The 22,108-nt window shown below is 38.1% G+C and overlaps 1 protein-coding gene across 1 annotated transcript in view; it reads right to left on the reverse strand.

Moving 5' to 3' along the window:
• Positions 1-1,028: 1,028 nt before the first annotated feature.
• ephb3a (eph receptor B3a) overlaps positions 1,029-22,108 on the reverse strand; it is a 32,436-nt gene continuing 11,356 nt past the window's right edge. Inside the window, exons 5-16 of the mRNA XM_084120443.1 lie at positions 20,326-20,481; positions 18,595-18,930; positions 18,087-18,211; positions 17,541-17,697; positions 16,630-16,738; positions 14,648-14,700; positions 13,887-14,009; positions 12,166-12,413; positions 8,648-8,863; positions 6,527-6,676; positions 5,319-5,512; positions 1,029-2,323 (exon numbers count right to left, since the gene is read on the reverse strand). Of these exons, the coding sequence (XP_083976569.1) occupies positions 2,215-2,323; positions 5,319-5,512; positions 6,527-6,676; positions 8,648-8,863; positions 12,166-12,413; positions 13,887-14,009; positions 14,648-14,700; positions 16,630-16,738; positions 17,541-17,697; positions 18,087-18,211; positions 18,595-18,930; positions 20,326-20,481 (1,976 nt within the window). The 3' untranslated portion in view covers positions 1,029-2,214. The remainder of the gene's footprint in view (positions 2,324-5,318; positions 5,513-6,526; positions 6,677-8,647; positions 8,864-12,165; positions 12,414-13,886; positions 14,010-14,647; positions 14,701-16,629; positions 16,739-17,540; positions 17,698-18,086; positions 18,212-18,594; positions 18,931-20,325; positions 20,482-22,108) is intronic.

Raw genomic sequence — 22,108 nt, forward strand, 5'->3', positions numbered from 1 at the left:
GATAACATATCAATTTAAACATAATAATAAACAATATAAATTTCATATAAGAAATCCTGTTCAAATGTTGAATACCAATTGCAATATTAATGAAACCCTACTAATAATATATTATATTAACAGTTATTAACAATACTTATAATACACAAATACATAAATACATACATTAAAGGTAGGGTAGGCAATTTGTTTAATAAACACGCTTTATTATACTGGCTGAAACTCTCTTCACACCCTGATAGCAATCAATAATAGAAGTGGTCTAAATTTTAAAACATGTACATATATCTTCTGTGGAAGTCTCAGGACCAAAAAATGTTCGTCCAATCATTGCATTCAGTCCGAATTCAGTTACCGTAATTACGAGATGGCAACCCGCAATGTTCTTCCTGGAGCTGTTCTGTGTCAAGACTATCAACGGCGAAATGAATCTGCAGCAGTCAGGTGGTACAACTAGAGCTCTGCAAGTTGTTTACATTCATTATTATTGTAATGGTATGTGCTTTGATACATGAGTTAATGTAACTCCTTCTTTTGCCTCGTAACGCTTTGCAGAATCTGCTGTGCCCGTTCATGTGTTTTGGAGGAGTGGCTTTGGAGAGGCTCTGAAGGGAGGGTGGGATCTTATGCTTTCAAAGCTAGCTTGCTATTGCTTGCCTGTCCAAAATTGCCTACCCTACCTTTAATTAATAATAATAAAATTGATGGATAGTAAAATAATTCATTATATAGCTAAAATCCTCTGTGCAGGGAGTCATTCGCCTGGATAAATTTAAATGAAACGCCTGAACAAACTGATTCACTAAAGTGAACTTGACTTCCTAATGCTTCGTATGAGAGAGGTGATATTTTAGGGAAATTGTCATTTGATCATTGTCAATTAATGCATGTGCAATAGAGTGTGAAACAAAACCCGGCAATGTAGCATTTTGTTGCACTAAACAATGAATTTAGTAGATTGGAACATTTCATGTAGGTGTCATGGGTCTCATAAATTAGCCGTTATAATCATGTTGATGACTCTTCAGTTCTTATGAGGCATTTATTTACACAGTTATGCATATTTGAACAGACTGAATTAAAATAAGTGGAATATTCATCAAACAACAGCTCTCAAGTCGACATGTTGTCATCTCCCCTCTCAGATAGGTTTGAGTTTTGAATATGGCATGCATGTAAAGCTGTAGAGCTCGACCGGCTCAATCAAGCACACATGAGCATACTGTACACCCACACACACACACACACACACACAAACACACATACATACGGATCACAATTCCCCTTCTCTCACCAGCAGAGGAAACGGGAATTCACAGTCCGAAGTCCTCCACGTAGAGCAATTTCTCAAGAGCGTGTCATGGAAGACAAAATACAACGGAGGTAAATAAAACACCTGTCTTGAATCGTAACAATCCACTTCTTTAAAGTCAGCTCGCGCTTAAAGGATTTTCCATTCTTTGAACATTTCCTCGTCTCTTTCTGAAAGTTACAGTTTGAGTCCATCCTGCCCAGTTTGAAACTTTCATGTGTTCCACTCTCTTTTCCTTTCTTCAATATGAAGAAAAGATCAGAAGAAACAAGTCTTTCAGGGAAATAGAGCGGCAAAATACCCTCAAGCCAACATCGAACGGCTTACATTTAATACATATTTTAAACATTATTACAGTTAGCTTATAATTCTTAAGTCCGTCTCATCGTTTGTGGCCTCGGCAAATGAGAGGAAGAATGGAAGGGATTTGAGTTAAGGAAGAGAGTGATCGTTTTTTTTTTTTTTGCCATTAGAGAAACACATGCACACATGCAAACTGAACCTGAGAAGTAGAAATGTCGCCAATTTAATCCATGTAATGAGAAGTCTGTGTAAACACGAGAAAGTCATGACAAAAGGGAGGGAAAGAAGAAAGACGATTGCCTGAGGCGCCATCATACAGAATTCCAATTAACATGTGCTGTGTTTTCCCAGCACTCTCCAGGTGCTCCATACACAGGCTGATACACTTTTCCATTGGACACGCTGTAGTTTTCCACAGGCTCCTTGGGAGAGGTGCGACACTGTCCCAAATTGTATACAGGTTTTCCATTGGCTCTTCAAGCAATAGTCGGTTCCAGTAATTTTCCATGGGCTTTATGGATTGTCCCAGTCAGGTTTGCTCTTCAAATGGGATTTTGATGCTAGCCTGGAGGCTCAGCAGGTGTTTTTTTTTTAATCAGTCAAACCCTTATGGGAAGAGTTTGGCTCATTTGTTGTTTCATGTCTTGTGCATCTTCTATACTCTTCCTTTGGTGGCCCGGCAGGGTCCCGCCAATTCGACAGAGATCACTATAGAGAGGGAAAAACAAAGCAAAAATCAGCTAATGCAGGAAACACTGACATGTGACAGCACTTAAGGATTTCATCTATCTTTGTTAAAAAATTATATATATTTCATTATAAATACATTACAATCAAATTCATATTTCAATTCTGTTTGCAATTTCAGTTCAAATTTAGGAATTGAATTGGAATTTCCATTCTCAACTTAATTCCAGATGGAGTGGAAAGAGCTACATAAAGATTCTTCAAAATGTCTAGTTACAGCTAAAACAATTGCTGTGGTTGCTTGATTTGAAGGTGTCCTTGTCAAAGTGTAATTCCACAAATAAGTACTGGGTTATATTATTGTAATCACTATAAGGTTTATGGTTATTTCAATTGCTTGTATGAATGCCTAATTTAATGTTATTAGTATTAGTAAGCATAACATGTACCAAGTACTATAAAATAAAGCGTTACCATGACACCATGTAGTTTTGGAACAACATGAGAGTAAGCAATGACAGTGTTTTCATTTTGGGGTAAAGTATTCCTTAAATTTCCAATAAAAGAAGACCAAAATGTGTATGCTCTCATTCAAACGAGGATAGTAATCACGCACAGAGACACACAGCTGTCTCTGGAGATTGGATCATGACATGTCAACAGCCCGGCCAGCGCTGCTCGTGCATACAGATGCAAACATAAATGAATCATACACAGGCCATCAGCATGCGGCGTCACGCGGAGGCACACGCACACGCACTCGACCGCTGGACACGAGGCTCCACTGCCGGCACATTAAAAAGCTCATTAGACGACTAATTAAAGTCATTGCTCTCTTTTAGCATCTCCTCCATCTCCCTTATTAAGCTCTGTTCGCCACCTCCGCTTGCCTAGTCTGAACTGAACCAGCTTCCCCAGTGAGCAGACACAGCAGCCAGCGAAGAGGAAAGGGCACTGCACTGTGTGTAAGTCAGCCGTTACTCCGTTCCCAAAACGGCGCGGTTCACAGCGATTTAGGCGAAAGCAGCGCATTCACAAACACAAGTCAAATGAGCGTGCTTATTTTGACTAAGACTCAGCAGTGTTATAGATTGCATTTATTTGCTGGATAATTTATGTGGTTGAAACTGCTTATCGTGAAGAGTTGGGTGGGGGGTGGTGGGTGGTGGGTGGGGGGCTTAAGCCCTATACGGTAAATAATGATTTGCATTGTGAGGCGTGGGGAGGGGTTAGCTTATGGGGATAGCTATTGCTGCACATATTCAGTTTAAAAATTCAGCTTGTGCTTTACCCGCAGGGAAGAGAGATCTCTTTTTAATATCTCAATTATTTCTCCTAGACTGCAATGAGATGGAATGGAGAGCAAAGTCTCCTGCTTCTCAGATGTATCTCGCTAGTAATCTCACATCTTCTCACGTAGAGATCTCAGTAATGGCACAAATTGTGCTTAGATTTACTATGATCAATCAAACGGCAGAGATCGCAATATGAACGAACATTTCCCATTACCCTCACTGTATGTTACCGTTTCTATTCTGTCTGTTTCTGCAAGAAAAAAATAAATAAAAAGGCAATTGTGACTATATCTCACAATTGCAACTTTATTTAAAGTAAATGTCATTCTATCATAATGACAACTCTCTAAAGAGTTTATCATGGTTATGGATATGACATATTGGTCTGGGTGGAATAGATCTGCTACGTTGCTACTGCTGTAGAGCAAGTACAGAGTTGCTACTGCCAATACACACACAAACATGCTGCTGTGGCACAAATAGCATATATGAAGTTACCAGTAGCAGATCTATACAGGTGGAGCTGGGGGAGGTGGAGGGTTTCAGAGGAACTTTGAAGCAAACACGCATCAACTATTTAAACGTTGAGCAGCAAGCTCATTGGCTGCAGATGCAACAGGAACCAATCAGCTTGTGCCATGTAGTTAATGACGTAAAAGTCACAAGGCTGCGTTCCCATCAGGCTCGCCAATTAGAGTTTCACGAGTTCACACTTACATCAATTAAACAGAGTAAAGATTATGCGTATTTGGCGTGCTGTCCGGGGGGAGGGCTCCGAGCTCGGAAATTTTGCCCGAACCCAGAGTACTCCCCCCCGTTGTTGTAAGAGTATTTAGGACTAGAAGAGATGGGGTGGTGGAGGGATGCTGTTAAACTGTCAACGAACGGAGGTAAGTTTGCTGTATATATACACACCTCTTAACTCGTTGATTGGGTTGATTAACTGAGTGTGCTCCACTCGTGTCTAATTAGGTTTGATTATCTGAACGTGCTCCACCCGAACTTTGTTAATAAAAACATCATTTAATTTTTAAAGCTCAAAATGTGACTTTGTTATGCCATTGTGACTAGTTCTTGAAATTAAAATTTTATATTGTCCAAAGTGACTATGTCAAACAATTCCGACTTGGCATTTTACATCTCACATTGTGACGCAGATTGTCTTTTATTTCTTGTAATTTCAACTTTATCTCACAACTGCAACTGGTGCATGGCATTATAAAACTCACAATGTGATTGTCTTGCAATTGGCTTAATTGCGACTTTACGTCTCACAATGTGACTATATATATTACAAGTGCAACATTTTTTTTATTTTTTATTTCACCTTTAGTGACTACACCTCATACTTTTAAAAAATATATATTTTAACCTTCATTTTTATAGTTACATTTTTTAGTTACTTCATTTTTAAAAATGTTTTATACCACTCAGAAACAAGCTTCCGCACAAAACTTCACTATGTATCTTGAGACATTAAAAATTAGCAATGCATTCTTCTCTAATAATTTTTTAAAATAACAGAATCACAGTGTGGGGTAAAATGCCGTGCTATCAATAATATTCTGACAATATGACGAATTAGCAGTAACGACGCACTCTTTCCCATTCGCTCTGCCAATTGTGATTTCACAAACTACATTTCAGCAGAAAGATCCGTCTTTTTCCTGTATGTCAAAGCCAGAATTGACCCGTGTCCAATCTGGCTGTTCTCTGCTCACCCTGAGTGTGTACTGGTAAGCACTTTGAGGCTTGCGGCGTTGCGGAGGAGCTTGTCAAGTGTGCTGACGATCTGTCCGAAGCGTGGCCTCATGTTCCGCTCCTTCACCCAGCACTCCAGCATGAGCTGGTGCAGCACTGCAGGGCAGTCCATGGGAGGAGGCAGCCTGTAGTCCTGCTCCACTGCGTTCATTACCTACAGCATCAACAGACAGAGCAGTTACACTGTCCTTCTGCATGAGGACAAACTCCGCAGTATATATGCAGAGTTTTATTTATAGTTAAACCATAATAAAGACTAATAGGGTTTAAAAAAACCTTCATAAGATCATCTCAGAATTGTGCTTGAGGGATAGACAAAACAACAAAAGCTATTGCACAGAATAGAGACAGTAAACAGTATAATAAAAGAGGATAAAAAACATGTATTTTAACAATATTATTAGTGTGAAAGGATGGATCTCATGAAACTGTCTGGGTCATATTTCACCACAAAAACAAAATGCTCATTAAAAAATGAAATACAATTAACTTATATATTTATACAAACCACTCTCATTAACGTAATGCAAAAAAATGTCATTCTTATCTTATTCAAAATGTGAAGCGTATTTAGTATAGTTATAGTATATTTTGTCCTACCTTTTATTTGTGCTGATTTACATAAAACATTAATGTTACAGTATTTATTTTACAGTAATAAATCCTGTAACACAACTTGATTTTTACATTTAAATCAGCTTGAATATGAGAATCGCCATTGAGAATAATGGAGAATCCAAAAAAAACTTAAAAGCATAAATACTTATTTCCCTGCTTAATTATTTAATTTGGCCAAAGGTATGTGCTTTTCAATAAATAAATAAATAATAATTAATAATAATAAAAATAACATAATTAGTGCTGGGCAATGATTTATCGGGGTTAATCCCATCCAAAATAAAAGTGTGTTTACATAATATATGTGTGTGTACTGTGTATAATTATTTTGTATATATAAATACACACACATGCATGTATATATTTAAGAAATATTTGCATGTATATATATATATATATATAATTTATACATAATTTATATTATATATTATAAATACAAATATTTTATATATAAATAACACTTTTCTTAAATATATACATGCATATGTGTGTATTTATATATACAAAATTTTGACAAAATATATATAATGACATTAAAAAGTTGACATACATCTTGATTGCTCATGTCCCAGTAAGGCCGCTCGCCGAAGGACATGACCTCCCACATCACAATGCCGTAGCTCCACACATCACTGGCAGAGGTGAACTTCCTAAAGGCGATCGCCTCGGGAGCGGTCCAGCGGATTGGGATTTTCCCCCCCTACATGATAACACACATGCACGCAGAGAAGCCATTAAATCCAAACACAGACTTTAAAAGCAATGACATGGCTGGAGTCTTCAGCTGCCTAATTAGAGCGAAGACTCGGCCCAAACTCACAGCTTTCTCCCCACAGGGCACCATCGCTGGGTTCATTAATCTAAGATGAAAACCAGTAAAAATAAGATGGCAGCGTTCTAAATTTAAACACAACGGTTTGATCTGTCCACGAAACAGACAACGTGAACAGGGAAGCTAATCAATACACTAATCCAAGCCAATTACGAGCTAAACTAGCATGCTAGCACTAAATCTTCACATCTACTAATACTAGCATGCCCAGAAATGACACAAATGTTTACTCGAAAATAAACTGAAAGGAATTTAAAGGGATTCTAGACATTCAATTCCCTTATCTGTCGCCTATCATGTCGGACACATTGAACAAGCCGTACTGTACTGACTACTTCCATATGTTTCCAACAGACAGAGATAGAGACAGGCTTCTTCCACATATCAAGCATGCCATCTGTACTTCCGATTCTGATGGTCAAGGCTGTTCTTATCAAATGTTAATACACACTGTATCTGTGAAGCGCAGATATCGCTTACATTTCTGTCTGGCACCTGGATAAAATGTTCTCTGAAGTCCCTCAAAGCTAACAGACATGGACTAAAATCCACAACAATTATTTTATAGGGTCTTTTAGGTTAATATGCTAACAAAAAATACCAAATAACGTGGTTTTTGGACGTTTATAAAGTGCATAAACACCACAGCATAGAAACCCAAAAGTAACCAGGTTATTAAATACAGTAATCTTTCAGTATCATGGTGTACCATGGTATTGAAAATTTATACCATGATGATAACCCAAATGCATAGCATCGTCATCTATGCTATAAGGTCATCGTGATTTTGCAAGTAAAACATATTCCTGGATCAACATATTTTGTTGATCCTGGAACAACATTCCTGTCTGAAAATGTAGTCCTAACCCTAACCATAAGTTTTCCCTAAAATCAGAGGGAAAAATATGTGAATAACACTTATGTATAAGCACCTAACCCTGGTTGTAAGTCTGAACTTGACTGTAAACTTGTCCCTAAAATCTGATTGGTTGATTTGAATGTTGTAAAAAAATCATATGATCAATAAGTCATGACAACATTAGTTTTTACATTGCTTTAACTCATCAAAATAAGTTAAGCAATTTTCTACTTTATTTTATAAGTTATACAAGATTCAACAAATTTAAGTCAATTTAATGTAATTTAAGTTGAAATTACTTAATCATCCAAGCAACTTCTTTCACAGTGAGGAACATGTTTTACTTGGTGAAATCACGTTCACATGTCGTTGAAAAAAAAAAGATTTTATACTATCATCTACACTGTAAAAAAATATATTTTCATGATTTGGTCATCACAACTTTTAATCTTTTGTCAAATCAACTTAGATAATTAATGTGGTTCAGATACATAATATTTTGAGTTTCTAGTTATTAAACCAATCTCTTTGTTGTATTAACTCAATTTTTTATTTTCAATGAACTCAAAATTTTAAGGCAACCAGGTAACTTACTTTTTTAAGTTAAACCAACAATACATTTTTTACAGTGTAGCAGTTTGTACAGACATATGAAGGAAATTGATATCTCTCTGTTATGAAGAATTTTTAATGTCCTCCTTAATCATTTACTTTACTTATGTAAATTATAAGTACCAGTTATGTGCTTTTTGTTTAAATGAAATTAAATACAATTATATAATTACTTTATTATCAATAAAGGCAAGAGCTCTTTCCTTTAGCCATGTACTGACTACTAATTTGTACAGACAATACACTTAAGCCACTAAGATAAGCCACAATAACGGCTTAGTGGGGATTGGAGGATTTGTTGGAACAAGGATATTTCATTATTACCTTTATATTATTACATAAAAAGAGCAGACCTTATCTGAACTCACCAATGAGCTGGTGTAGGTGGGGTCCGATGAGTTATCATCTAAAAAGCGAGAGAGGCCAAAATCGGACACTTTGCACACCAGGTTGCTGTTGACGAGCACATTGCGAGCAGCCAGGTCACGATGGACGTAGTTCATGTCGGACAGATACTTCATGCCAGCCGCGATCCCCCTCAACATGCCAACCAGCTGCGTTACGGTAAACCTGCCGTCGTTCAGCTGAGCGGGAAACAGTGCAATAAAAGAGGAAGAGTGACATTAACAGATGTAAACATGAAACCACCCCGGTTCTACTCGTTCCAATCAGCCTGATTTTGACAGTGCCGTCGGACTAATACACTTGCGGCATCGGGATGCCAATGCTATGAAGACAGAACTCCACAATAGCTAATCCTAATGGAACAATTTCCTTTGCAAAAGCGCTGAATACTTAAAAGCATAACTCAATTACAGACTTCACATAGAATATCAAAACCACATGTTTTGATTTTCATATTCTGAATAGAGAAAAACTGAAATGCTCTGGTGGGTCGCAGTCTGTTCTGATAGGATCACAGACAGCAGAGATAAAACAGTGGGTAACCACTTTCATTTAGAGTCCAATTCTCACTATTAACTAGTTGCTTATTAGTACTTATAAAGCACATATTAATGCCTTATTCTGCATGATCATATTCTACATCCCTTAATCCTACCCAATAACAGGATTAACTAACTATTACTAACTATTAATAAGTAGTAATTAGGAGTTTGTTGAGGCAAAAATCATAGTTAATAGTTAATTAATAGTGAGAACACACTGCCTGGCCAAAAAAACCCCCAAAAAACAAAAAAAACAATTCAAATGCTTAAGAGTCTATGATTGGATAATTATTGCAGTTATTATGTTTCTAGCATGTTATATGTTTGGCAACAGATCTTATAAGATCTTTGAAGTGTGTAGCTTTTCATTTCTTAAACAATCATGTAGGAAGACACATCATGGCCATATTCCAGGATGACAATGTCAAGATTCATCAGGATCAAATTGGAAAAGAATGGTTGGGAGGAGCATGAGGAATAGTTTTCACACAGGAATTGGTATCACTGAGTCCAGACCTTAAATTCATTGGAAGTCTTTGGGATGTGCTGGAGGAGACTTCACAGAGTGATGGACTATTGCATTGTCAATACAAGATCCTGACCAAAAATTGATGCACCTCTTGACGGAAATAAAAGGTTGTGATGTTATTTCCATCAAGATGTGCATAAATTTTTGGTCAAGATCTTGGCCATGATGTGTTTTCCTAGGTTGCAAGTATACACTGTATATATATATATGTATATGTATATGTACATACATACTTTTGTACAAAAAATCATCGATCTTCAGATTTATGTCAATATAAAAATGTACTTTAATTCTACAGTTCTTCTGCTGAAGAAACCTCTGATGGGAAATTATCAAGTCTACTGTTCACAAATAGCACATGGTTCATGTTAAGCCTCGAAGCAAAAGGACATCATCCCGTCTGTAGCCAGTCTCGCTTGGTTTGGCTCCAATGACGATAAACATTCTGCTACAAGATTCTGATGTTGATGCTTTTTTATCTTCTTCTAAAGTTGAAGATGAATCATGCCAAAGCTTGTTCCTACGGATATTTTTAGAAGCGTGTTTGTGTGTATGTGTGGAAATGAGTGTGCTCGTGTCCCTGGCTGGACTTTGTGCGAGTACAGGCTGTGCTGTAGGAAGATGCCGGGCTGGTTGGGTGCATGTGCTTTAAGTTCATCGGCTGGTGCTCAGATAGAGCGAGACTATCCCACCTCTGGATGTCGAAACTCTCAGTGTTCTGCATTGACTGCATGGGTTGGTTAAGGTTCTGGAGTTCAAACAGTTTATCAAGTGTTTCTGTAGAAACTCAGCTGAGGGATTACATAAAGACGGTAGATTACTTGGGTATTTTTAACGATTTTTTTAAAAGCCAGATGTTGACACAAGTGAAGCAAGGTTCTGTCTAAAGAACCATGAATAAGTGTTTAATGCTAAGGAGTTATCAAATTCCCCTGTCAGCACAAAAAAAGTTATTACTGACAGTCTGGCCACAGATTCATGCAAGGGAAGTTTTGTAAAGTACAGTGATGTATTTCAGACTGAAGCAGAATATTCAGTTGGACTTGATTTGATCCATCGGGAATTGATTGAACAAGTTATTAAATTTTGATGAAAGATTATGAAGCCAAACTTTTTTCTTACCACCAGGGGTGTGACTAGGCGAAGCCCTGAAGGTTTTCCAAAAGCTGCGTTTGTTCTTTCCAGCTTGTTTTTTTTTTAACACTGAGTCTTTTTCTCTCATTCTTTTTAATATATGCACTGCAGCAATTTTTTTTTTTATTGCAATGGAACTTGATTTAATATGCGATTGATGTATTTTAACACCCCATCTAGATCGCAAGCTAGCAATGCAACACGATTGTGTAGAACAGGGCCTCAAAGACATGGACCGTGGGGAAAAACATCAACATTCATTACATTATATCGATTTATATATATTTTCTATGTTTAGTTACAGTAAGAAAGTCTTAGCTAAGGTTATATGTTTTATGCACAGCACTGGCCACTTGCTTATCAGCCAAAACTGACACAGTCATTCAAAATGCAATTTCCCAATTTGAGTACAGGTAAAAGGTGTCACGGTTTGTTTTGGGTTTTGTTCATGTTTCATGTCTTTTATTTTGTAAATAGTCATAGTCGTATTTCCTGTTTGCCATGCTGTCATTGGTTCAATGTCTTGATTGTTCACAGGTGTTCCTTGTTAGTCATTAGTCTCTGTGTGTGTACATATATATACACACACACACACACACACACACACACACACACACACACACACACACACACACACACACACACACACACACACACACACACACACACACACACACAGAGAGACTAATGACTAACAAGGAACACCTGTGAACAATCAAGACAATGAACCAATGACAACAATACAAGGGTTAAAATGAGCTGGAAAGTTTATTTATTTATTTTATAATCAACATTATGTTTAGATGGCTTCTTTTATTAACTTTTATATTTCATCGTTTTTTTTATTTTACTTACTATTGTTGTTACTATTACCAGTTAAAAATGAATATGTGATGTAATGAAATCATATTCTATATGTTTGCATTTGTATCAACACACATTTACTTATTAAAGCAGCATACATTTGATTGTGGACTTTATCAGCTCCAGAAGAGAGTGTGTTATGCATTACGATAAATAATGGCTGCAGTTTTAACAATATATTTAATATATTTTTGTGAAATGTACCAGTGGGCAAATTTAACAGGGTTAGAAAAACATTAACCTTGATAACTTAGCCGGGCCACGCTAATGATGTCTAAAATGCCCATGGGCTCAGCTCCCGATGCTGAGGAATCTCTTCACAATAAGACCAGGAATGTATTTTAAAGTAAAGTAAATAAGTAAGGCTAATGGAGTAAAAATGGTTTTGCATCAAATATGATCTCAGTCTTACTCTAAGAAAGGAGTCGAGCGCTCCGTTCTCCATGAACTCTGTGACAATAAGCACGGGACAACTCCTAGTCAGAACTCCTTCCAAGTGGATGACGTTGGGATGGTCAAACTGGCCCATGATACTGGCCTCGCTAAGAAAGTCCCGTCTTTGGCGCTCAGTGTATCCTGCCTTCAGCGTCTTGATGGCCACGGTGGCTTCCTTTCTGCCAGGCTGTTTGAGTCGGCCTCGACACACCTCCCCGAACTCTCCTGAATGAATGGAGCAGAGAGGAAGAGAGAGAGAGAGAGAGAGAGAGAGGGAGTGGGGTGAGGGGCGTGAGGGAGAGGGAGGATTATTGGTTTGAGCTCAGGATAAAAAAAATCATTCGAGGGAAGAAATGATGTACTGCTGAAAGACCAAGGAAAGTGCAAGAGAGAGAGCGAGAGAGAGAGAGAGAGAGAGAGAGAGAGAGAGAGAGAGAGAGAGAGAGAGAGAGAGAAAAGAGCAGATGGCAACAGTTTAGAGTTTGAATAGACAGGGGACGGATGGAGAGAGAGGGTGAGAGAGGAGTTTAGGGACGGGCTGTGGAGAGGGAGGAGAGAGGAGTTTAAGGGTTGTGGGAGTTTTGGGCCTGGACTCTGGATGTGAACGTTTGAGACGAGGTGGAGGGAAGTGATTCAGATCATAAAACATAAAACAAGCACAGGGATGGAAAAAAAAAAGAAAGAAAAAGAAGAACATAGGTAAAGGCAGCAAGCAGCATGCATATGGTTAGTTATAGAATAAACTCTCTGTTATCTTCCATGAATTTGGTTTATTGTAAAAATGGTTAAAAGAGATAGTTCACCCAAAATTTTTAATTCTGTCATCATTTACTGACCCTCAAGTTGTTCCAAACCTGTATGAGTTTATTTCTTCTGGGGGGGGGGGGATACAATGGAAGTCAATGGGGTCCATCAACTGTTTGGTTACCCACATTCTTTTGTGTTCAGCAGAAGAAAGAAATTCGTACAAGTTGAGGGTGAGTAAATTAATTCATTTTTTGGGTGACTTATCCATTTAAGCTATTTAAATAATAGCTATTGTTATAAATGAATATTTTAAAACTTTAATATTTTTTTTTCCAAGGCAGTGGTTCTCAACTGGTGTGTTGCAGATCTTTTCAAAACACTGGCTATGGATAGCAGGGAAAAACACTACATGTGAATTATTAAATGCAACTGATCATATAGTCCTCAATATTTATGAAAACACACAATCTCATTAAAAGGGAGGCTGTCCTGTCAGATCAGTTTTTTTCAAGCAAATTCATAAATTACATTGTAAAGTATAGCCTATTAGAATAGAAAACAGTTCAAATGTTACAGTTTAACACAAAAACAGTTAAAAACTGTTTAAATTGTAACAATTTCACCATATTACTATTTTTACCTTATTTTTGGATCAAAAAAATGCCGCCTTGATGAGTAAAGCAGTCTTATTTCAAAAACATTATGATTTTTAATCGATACTATTGGACCTATGCAATTCATGGTAATAATCATAAATATCAACGTTTTATTTTAAAGACTTTTTTGCTACTTTTGTATGATTAACAATTTTGGTCATGTAAAATCTGGCCCTGAAGCAAAACCAGTTTAAAACCACTGATCCAAGGCATGTTGGGAAACATAAATTCTTCATAACGACCATAATAATCAGAGATGCCAGGTTTTGTTTTAATACTGAGGAATGTGGTTTACCAGCTCCAATGACTTCCTCTATCTTCACACATGAGATGTCAATCTCTCGGGCAAACTCATGAACTGCCTCGTTCGGGTCCTCATATGTAAAAGGGTCAATGTAAACTTTTACGCCCGGTGATACTAAAACGAAAAGAAGTAAAGAAGAATGTTAGTTATACATGTATATATATATATATATTTTTTTTTTAGATATGTACACTGTAAACATTCTGTTTAAAAAAAAAAAAAAAAAAACATTCCACTGTACCAATAACAAAAAAGACTTAAATAAAATATAATCAAATTCAATGTCCTTTTACGTTTTTTTTTAATCATAAATAATATAACTATTTTTTCCTACCAAAAAACAACAACTTTTTGACACATGCTTCACTACATATACATATAATGACATGATGAAAACAGATATACATCTCACTCTAAATGATATGGTAATTCATACTTTTTTTACTTCCAAAAACATACATTTTTACAGTAAAATTAATTAAACCAATTAACAGTTTTTTAGTGTAGTATTTTTGTATTCTTCAACAATTAAAATGATGGTACACTGTAAAAAATTATTCTTTTTTTTACTATAGTATACTTGATACAATAGTTTTCCACCAGGTCATGGTGACATAATAATTTAATTTATTTTTTTTATTTTTAAATGTTACATCATTGCACCATATTCACAAGCTTTCTCTTGCCACATCAGTAAATATGTATAGCAAGAACTATATCTTTTTTTGTAAACAGGGTGCAGTTATACTCACCGTACTGCTGCAGTTTTTCCGTATACTCCAGCTCAGATCCAGTACGCTGCCGTCTGTAACCAGATTATACACACACTGAGAGTCTGGCTTAAGACTGGATTTACACGGTACAGGCAAACACACAAAAAATGTTTTAACTGGGTCATCTTGTGAAAGAGAACATTGAGTGCTTTAGGTATTTCATATGCTTCAATCATCAATTATGTCCCTCAAATTGCTAGTTTTAATCAATCTAAACTTATGAGGATGATTCACCCCCCTAAAAGCCGGATATAGGCCTTTCCAGCCATTTCTAGTCATTTGCGCCTAATTGCGATACAGCACATGCAGGATTCAAAGGCCGGGTCACCACAACAAGCAGCGCGAAAGATCAACCGTCAAGACTGTCTTGTCGTCGCCTCTAACCAGAACTCCTCCATTACACGGTTCAGATGAGCCGAAATGTAGGTTATACTCTAAAAACAGTAAGTCAATTAACACCAAATCATAGGTTGGATCCTTAAGCGCGGAACAAATAACCAGGCCCGGACCATACATGCTAATCTGTGCTCGGTTCATGCATGTATCAAGTGTCTGAAGACAGTGAACAGTGTATTTAAATCTCAGGATTCTCATTAAGATCTCTTTGTTTCACTAACTCTGCATAAGTAGCGCGTTTGAAAGGGAACGGGAGCAAAGGGGCCTATTGGAATTCGCCATCTGTGGGATTCCTTTTGTCTCTTGACCTGTGCTAACAATGACGCCTGCTGCTAATTAGCATCTCATCTCCAATTTAAATGTCAGGAGGAAAAGAGTGACGCTCCAGCGCGCACACACACAAAGAAAACATTGGGATACTAGCGCAGAGGGCATGAATGAGAGAGAAGAAAGAGCTTGAAGCGGAGAGGAGGAGACGCTTTGGCACAACAAGGCGGTCACAGTCAAGAAGAATGTGTCAAATAGACACAGTGGCAGTCTGCCGTCTCTGGAGTGATTGGCAACGTCCCAGTCTGCGTTCGGATCTGGGCGAAGTGGCCTCAAATGAGCATCTTGTGAGAGTCTCATAAATATCCGAAGTCAGACGCACTTTGAAGTCTGTTTTGCAGTGCCCATCTTGTGCTATTGAGTTTGTTTGACACCAAGTACTGAGGCATTGAAATGATAAACAATACAAATAGCCCTTTGCTAAGTCAACATGAAATTTAAATGGACCCCGTTTACTTTCGTACTATCTAACCGCGAGTTCCTGGTCTAAAAGCGCGGTCGCATTAGCAAAATTGCGGGATGATTTCACAAGCGAAAAAGGTCTATTGTCAATAGCGTAGCAATGTATTAAGCATAGCTCAGAAGTCACGTTCAAACCAAACAGCTTTCTGTTGGTCTACGTGACGAATCAACCTGAATATGTTGTGAAATCTGTGTTTGGAAATCTTTCGCCCTCACGTGAAATTCCTACTTGAATGGACTCTTTTTACATTTCAGGGGTTCTCAGAAGCAGAAGTTGTCAGATTCGAGTAAACTTCTATAGTGGTGAATGGGAGAAGACAGCAAATATAATTTTTGCATTCGCATTTGCTCCAAGAGCAAAAGGAAAAAACCCACCATTGCGCTTCTCTGACTTTACAAAAGAGGAAAAAATAGCGAGAGACTGATTACGTTGGTCAGATGAGAGAAAGATGTGAAATTTGCCATCAATCCCTCAGCAGTTGAATAAGAAATGCAGTAGCCCTAACTAGTTCTCTGTAATTTAATGCGAACATAATATAACACAAAGAATAGTGTTTTAAATGTACATTACATACACACACACACATTTTGTTTAAAAATTATATAAAAAAACTTTGCTCGATTTATGATGTTAATAACTGTGGAAATGCGTGAAAAGGGTCCAAGGCTGGATTTCGCCCGAAAAAATTATATATATATATATATATATATATATATGCATACTGTATATTCCTAAGATATGAATATGAATATGGGTGTTCAATGATAAAACTTACCTAAGGCAAACAACAGCAATGACCACCATGGCAAGGATGACCACAAATCCAGCCGCGGCGGAGCCCACAATGAGCGGCAGCAGATCCTGTACTGACCGCTCTGGGTCATCTGTCAGATGAATATAAAATTATTTACAATACCAATAATGGAGAAATATAGGCAAAGCTTCATGATATTTCTTCTAAAATCCACCAGAAACAATATAAACAGACATAGCTGTAAGAGTACTGAACCACTTCCAACCACTTCTGTCCTGATTTCTTCGAGGGGAGGGTCTATGGGCGGGTAAATGTATGTGTTTTATTAGATCTTTCGATCTAATGGACAAAATAAGCTTACACAATTTACATATGAACGCGCCCGGAGACGACAAAAAAACATATGAAGAGCATCAGCTTTCGTTTCTTCTCTGACAGCCGCAAGATCACGCTGAACACGGTGAGTGTGTGTTAGAAATCAGGAATAGTGAGAGAACATTGTGGTTGGTATGTTTTTCGTCTTCAAACCAAACTTGGGTCTTACCTAGCAATTTTAAATCCCGTCTGGCTAGCGCGCTAGTTTACTCAGTAGGCGGAGAAGGTGGTCTGTAGTGGCTGGACGAACTCATTCAATCACATGAGCGTTTACATTACGAAAGCAATCTGGTCAAATGCGTTTTCAACTACCTCTGGAAGTGGTCGAAAGTGGACAAGCTCAAAACGTTTTAGGCCCTATTTACGTCTGTATTTAGCATCGTCCACTTGTGATCCAATCGACCAAAATGCATCTTAATACCAGATGTAAACAGGGCCTTGGAGAAACAATTTGGATATTACAGAGATCTCATTTGTTATAATCCTTTCCTATGCATAGGTTTACATGGTTTGCACTTGGCTACTCAGTATCTTTGTAAATAAAATGGTGTCCTTACCATACAGACTCGTACTGAAGTCCACCGGGCTGCTATAACGTCCGTACCCAGCTACCGTACGAGCCCGTATCTGCACGGCGTACACCGTGCCAGCCTTTAAACCCTCCACTTTGGCCGAGGTGTGCTGGGCGGTGACCGTGTGCGAGAACAACTCTCCCTGAGAAAAAGGAAAACACACACACTGAACGGCCAAAACTAGACTCTCGAGTCATTCAATGCTTAAAGTGAATGTTTAGTTAACAGTTTTCACTGCAATTAGCGGATCAAAAGTATCTGAAAAGACATTCCACGGCTAAAACTGTGATCCAAACAAGCGGCAGCAAGTAAATCCTATAGACGGAATTAAGCTCCACTCTTTTTAGCATTAGCCACTGGGTTTTGACCAGTGGCCATCTGTTGTTCCATTGTACTCCACTTTAAGTCGAGCCAGGGTTACTTTGAGCTCACGCCAGTTAAACCCATGCTGGGTGCCTGGTGTAATGTCATCTGGCTCAGGTTCAAGAGTTCTTCAGTAAGGGGTGATTTAGATGCGCAGCAGTTCCTCACCCTCTCCTGGTACTTGATCTCATAATCCAGGATCACGCCATTGGGCCGCTCTGGGGGCAGCCAGGAGAGGCTGAGAGTGCCAGCTGTGGCCCGCATTAAGTGGACGGTGGGGACCGCGGACGGAGCTGGAGGTTTTAAGAGATGGAGAGAGAAAAAGTTGAATAACTTTATTAGAATAACAGATTAGATTGTAAATATGAAAGGTATATTGTCTGTTCTGATTGCACGGACAGCAGGGAAATAAAACGCTAAAATTAAACTAAAAAATTGAAGAGAAAACACTTTGTTTGAGAAAACACTCGATCTCTACTGTATTTTGGCCTAATTAAATGAATACAATTCTGCAATTTTATAATAGTGTATTTTAATACTTGTGCCACCATTTAAAAAACACAATAGGCCACTTGAGGCTGTGCTTTACTGTGAGTTTACCTGTTCAGGGGTATAATATAAGCACAGTCTCTTGTGGTTTACTGGTTTATTAGACAAATGAAAATGAATCTCTCACCTGCTTGATTGGTGGTGATATTGACAGTGGCATATTGCGGGGAGGCTGGACTCTTGGGGGACACCCCGTTGACAGCCTGGATCTCAAAGCTGTAATGGGTGTGTGCCTGTAGATTCCTCAGCGCCGCCTGCCTCTCGGCCAGACCCAGTCGGCGAGGAGACACCTCCACGTTATCGTCACACCGTGCACAGGACCCGCCATCATGCAGGCACTTTTTACACACCACGTTATACACCACGTCCCCTCGCCCGCCTAAATCCCGTGGCTCGGACCACTCCAGTAACACTGAAGTCTCGTTCACACTGGAGATCACGTTTAAAGGAGACGAGGGAACAGCTAGGAAGACAACGGTAAAGTGTTATGCTTGTGGAAAATGTATATTTAACTCTTTCCCCACCATTGATGGAAATTTCTGTCATTTATGAGACGGAATTTTCCGGCTTTCTGTGTTTTCACTGTTATACTGTAGGGGGCGCTATTACGCATCTTCTGAAAGAGTACTGAATATCCTGTTCAAAAGACATGTAAAGAAGAAGCAGAAACAAGCAAAAGCATATGTAAGCAGGTGCATATGTAAAATAACGCGATCTTCAACATTCGATCCATCATAGTCAATCTAGGACGAGGTATAGGACTATGAAGCTTTGGATAAAATTACTTGATCTACTCCATCTACTGTATGTTTTGATCATCATTATGAATCTGATCCTGACACATTTTTCTCAACTTTTTACTCAAAATGTTGCTTTTTTAATGAAACTTGCCCACATTCAAGTGTTAAATAAAAGAATAAAACAGGTTTTTTGTTAAAAGCAGAGGCTCTGTTCTTTCTTTTCATATATTCATCCAACAAAATATTCTGGGGGCCATGAAAATTTTGTGAAAATGATCAAAAATGCTGCCGGTGGCTGGAAACTTTTTTCAAAAACGCTGGCGGGTAAACAGTTAGTACGATGTCCTGGAGCAAAACACTTTCTGCACATATCCTACAGTACATGTTTGGTCAGGAATAAAAAACACCTTAGTTTTGTAGATCATTACACAGTAATTCAACACTAATTAAAAAAATCAAGATGCTCAAAGTCAGGCAGTCACTGGTTAAATTATCTATAAATTATCCAAAAATGTCTCACTGGGATTTACAATGTACTCCATGGTTAGCTTGTCAGGGTTAAATCTATAACCAATGAATCTTGCTCAGTGAATCATAATGTAAACTAATTAAATCCAGAAGCTGGATTTTCATTGCACAACTGCCTAAGGAACTGGAAGCTTTGGTAACAATTATTGAAAAGGAAAAACAAAACAAAAAAATCCCTCTTATTTTGCATACCTCCAACACAATTCAGTTTTTTTTTTTTTATACATAAATTATAAACAACATTCAGGCTTCCTGAAAATATTTCAAAAGACCTCCACTGCAAAAATGCTCTCCAACCGGGGGTTTTTGCAACATATTGCATCAATGTGTGAACTCATGTGATATTTCCAATTAAATCCATGTGTCAAGACTCAGCAGCGCTGAAGCTAACTAGTTATAATCGCACACTAGATGCTGAGAACCGACGGGATTACATTAGCGATCATGACCTTTTTGTCAACACGCTTTTCTGTGTCATTAGCCGCCACATCAAACGGGGTGAATGCACAGAGCAGACCTTCTCAACATACAATTAACACAATGTGGGAGCTATTTTAATTTAACAAGTGGCACTGATGGTCATCACTTACTAGTGCAGGCTGTGTCAGGGGGGTCGCTGTCAGCGCGGTAGTAGCCGTTTTGACAAGGGCACATGCTGGACGCCCTAGAGCTGGCCCGGCTGTTGGGAGGGCACGGCATACAAGAACCCTCGCCTTGTTTAGATTTAAAGGTCCCTGGGGTGCACGCTAAAGGAAGAAAAAAGGTGTCAAGTCATGCCATTTTCAAAAATGAACTGCAAAAATACTATGCAAAGTGAAATACAAGTGAAATTTTATTTAGTACAATGGAAAAAAAAGGTTAACCTAAAACATTTGCTTCTAAATTGATTTAAAAAAATAAATAAAAATAACTTCACTGGATCAACCTAAAACACATTAAGCTCATTAACGGACCATTCAAGATTCAATACAGGCTCAATTCACCGCATTTGTGGCATAAATTACCACGAGTCCCTACTTTTCTTTTAAAAGAGAGAAAAAAATCTTGGTTGTAATGAGACGCAATGGAACAGAATGGAACCAATCAAAAGTCTAGCCAAAAAAAACTAAAACAATCTGTGTGTTAACATGATTTTAAACCATTTTGAAACATCACTTACTAAAGAAAACATAGGAAAGCTATGTAAAGTTATATCCAGTTTACTTCATTGCTAAAACCCCAAAATGCCAGTATAAAAAATAAGAACAACTTTACAACTCAAATAATACTCAAGCTTTACCATAAATGTTAATGTTTTTATATTATAAGCTCTACATTTCTCCTTTTAAATACTACAAAAATTGGCCCCATTCACTTCCATTTTAAGTGCCATACCGTAACTTCATTGTTACGACAACGAAAAGACTAAAACCCTAAACAACCATAAAAATAGAATCATTCATGTAAGTGCTTTCATATCATATCTGCTTTTGAATCCTTAAAAAAAAAAAGCCTTCGTTCACTTCCAGTGTAAGCGCCTCACCGTCCGTAACTTCATCGACCTGACGATGTAACGCCTAAAACCTAACAACCATACAAAATAACAACAACTTTACAAGCTCAAATAACACTCCCCCATTCACGTCCATTGTAAGTGCCGCCACATAAACTTTGATTTTTAGTAATTATACCACAAATGTTGTCAGTTGATCTTAACCTGGAATATTCCTTCAAGATTACCACTTTTTACAGTGTACCATCGCCACTTGATATCCAAAGTAAAATCTGGGTCACGAACCAGCTGCAGTATTTTTCCATTGCAAAAATGGCACACTTCAGAATACGATTCGAAACATTCGTAATAATAACGAATCACCCAAGCTCAGATAAAGTTAGTCTGCTAACCGCGCGGCCGAGGCCAAACTGAGCTTTATAATGATGCGCTAAACTCTGTCCGTTTCTTTTGGAAGAAAATGGCTGATGTAACAGTCTGGCTGGAATCTGCAGCTTTCACAAAGCTCTGTTTTCCCTGTAAACAAGCCGCCACGCCCGTATCTCCAGACAAAACGCTGCAGTTAATGAGGAACATGCTGAGAATCGTCTCCTGCTTGTGACATCGTCAGTGAATTATAGCACATACAGAAAAAAACCCATCTTCAGTATTTCTTCCCATGACACATATCACTTCACGGCTAGTGTAATAAGACGGTGGAAAATCCGAGAGAGTGGCCCCTGCTCTCAAACCTTAACACGCGTGGTGTTACGCATTCAGACCGAGTGCGAGAATGAGACGGGAAGAGCTTTGAGAGAAAGAAAAAAGTGAGAACATATCCAACCTGACAGATAAATGTTAACTGGTCTTGGCTGTTTCCCTTATGTGTGTGTGCAGATTAA

The sequence above is a fragment of the Abramis brama genome, assembly GCF_963993115.1.
Source record: "Abramis brama genome assembly, chromosome: 7".
NCBI classification, from domain to species: Eukaryota; Metazoa; Chordata; class Actinopteri; order Cypriniformes; family Leuciscidae; genus Abramis; species Abramis brama.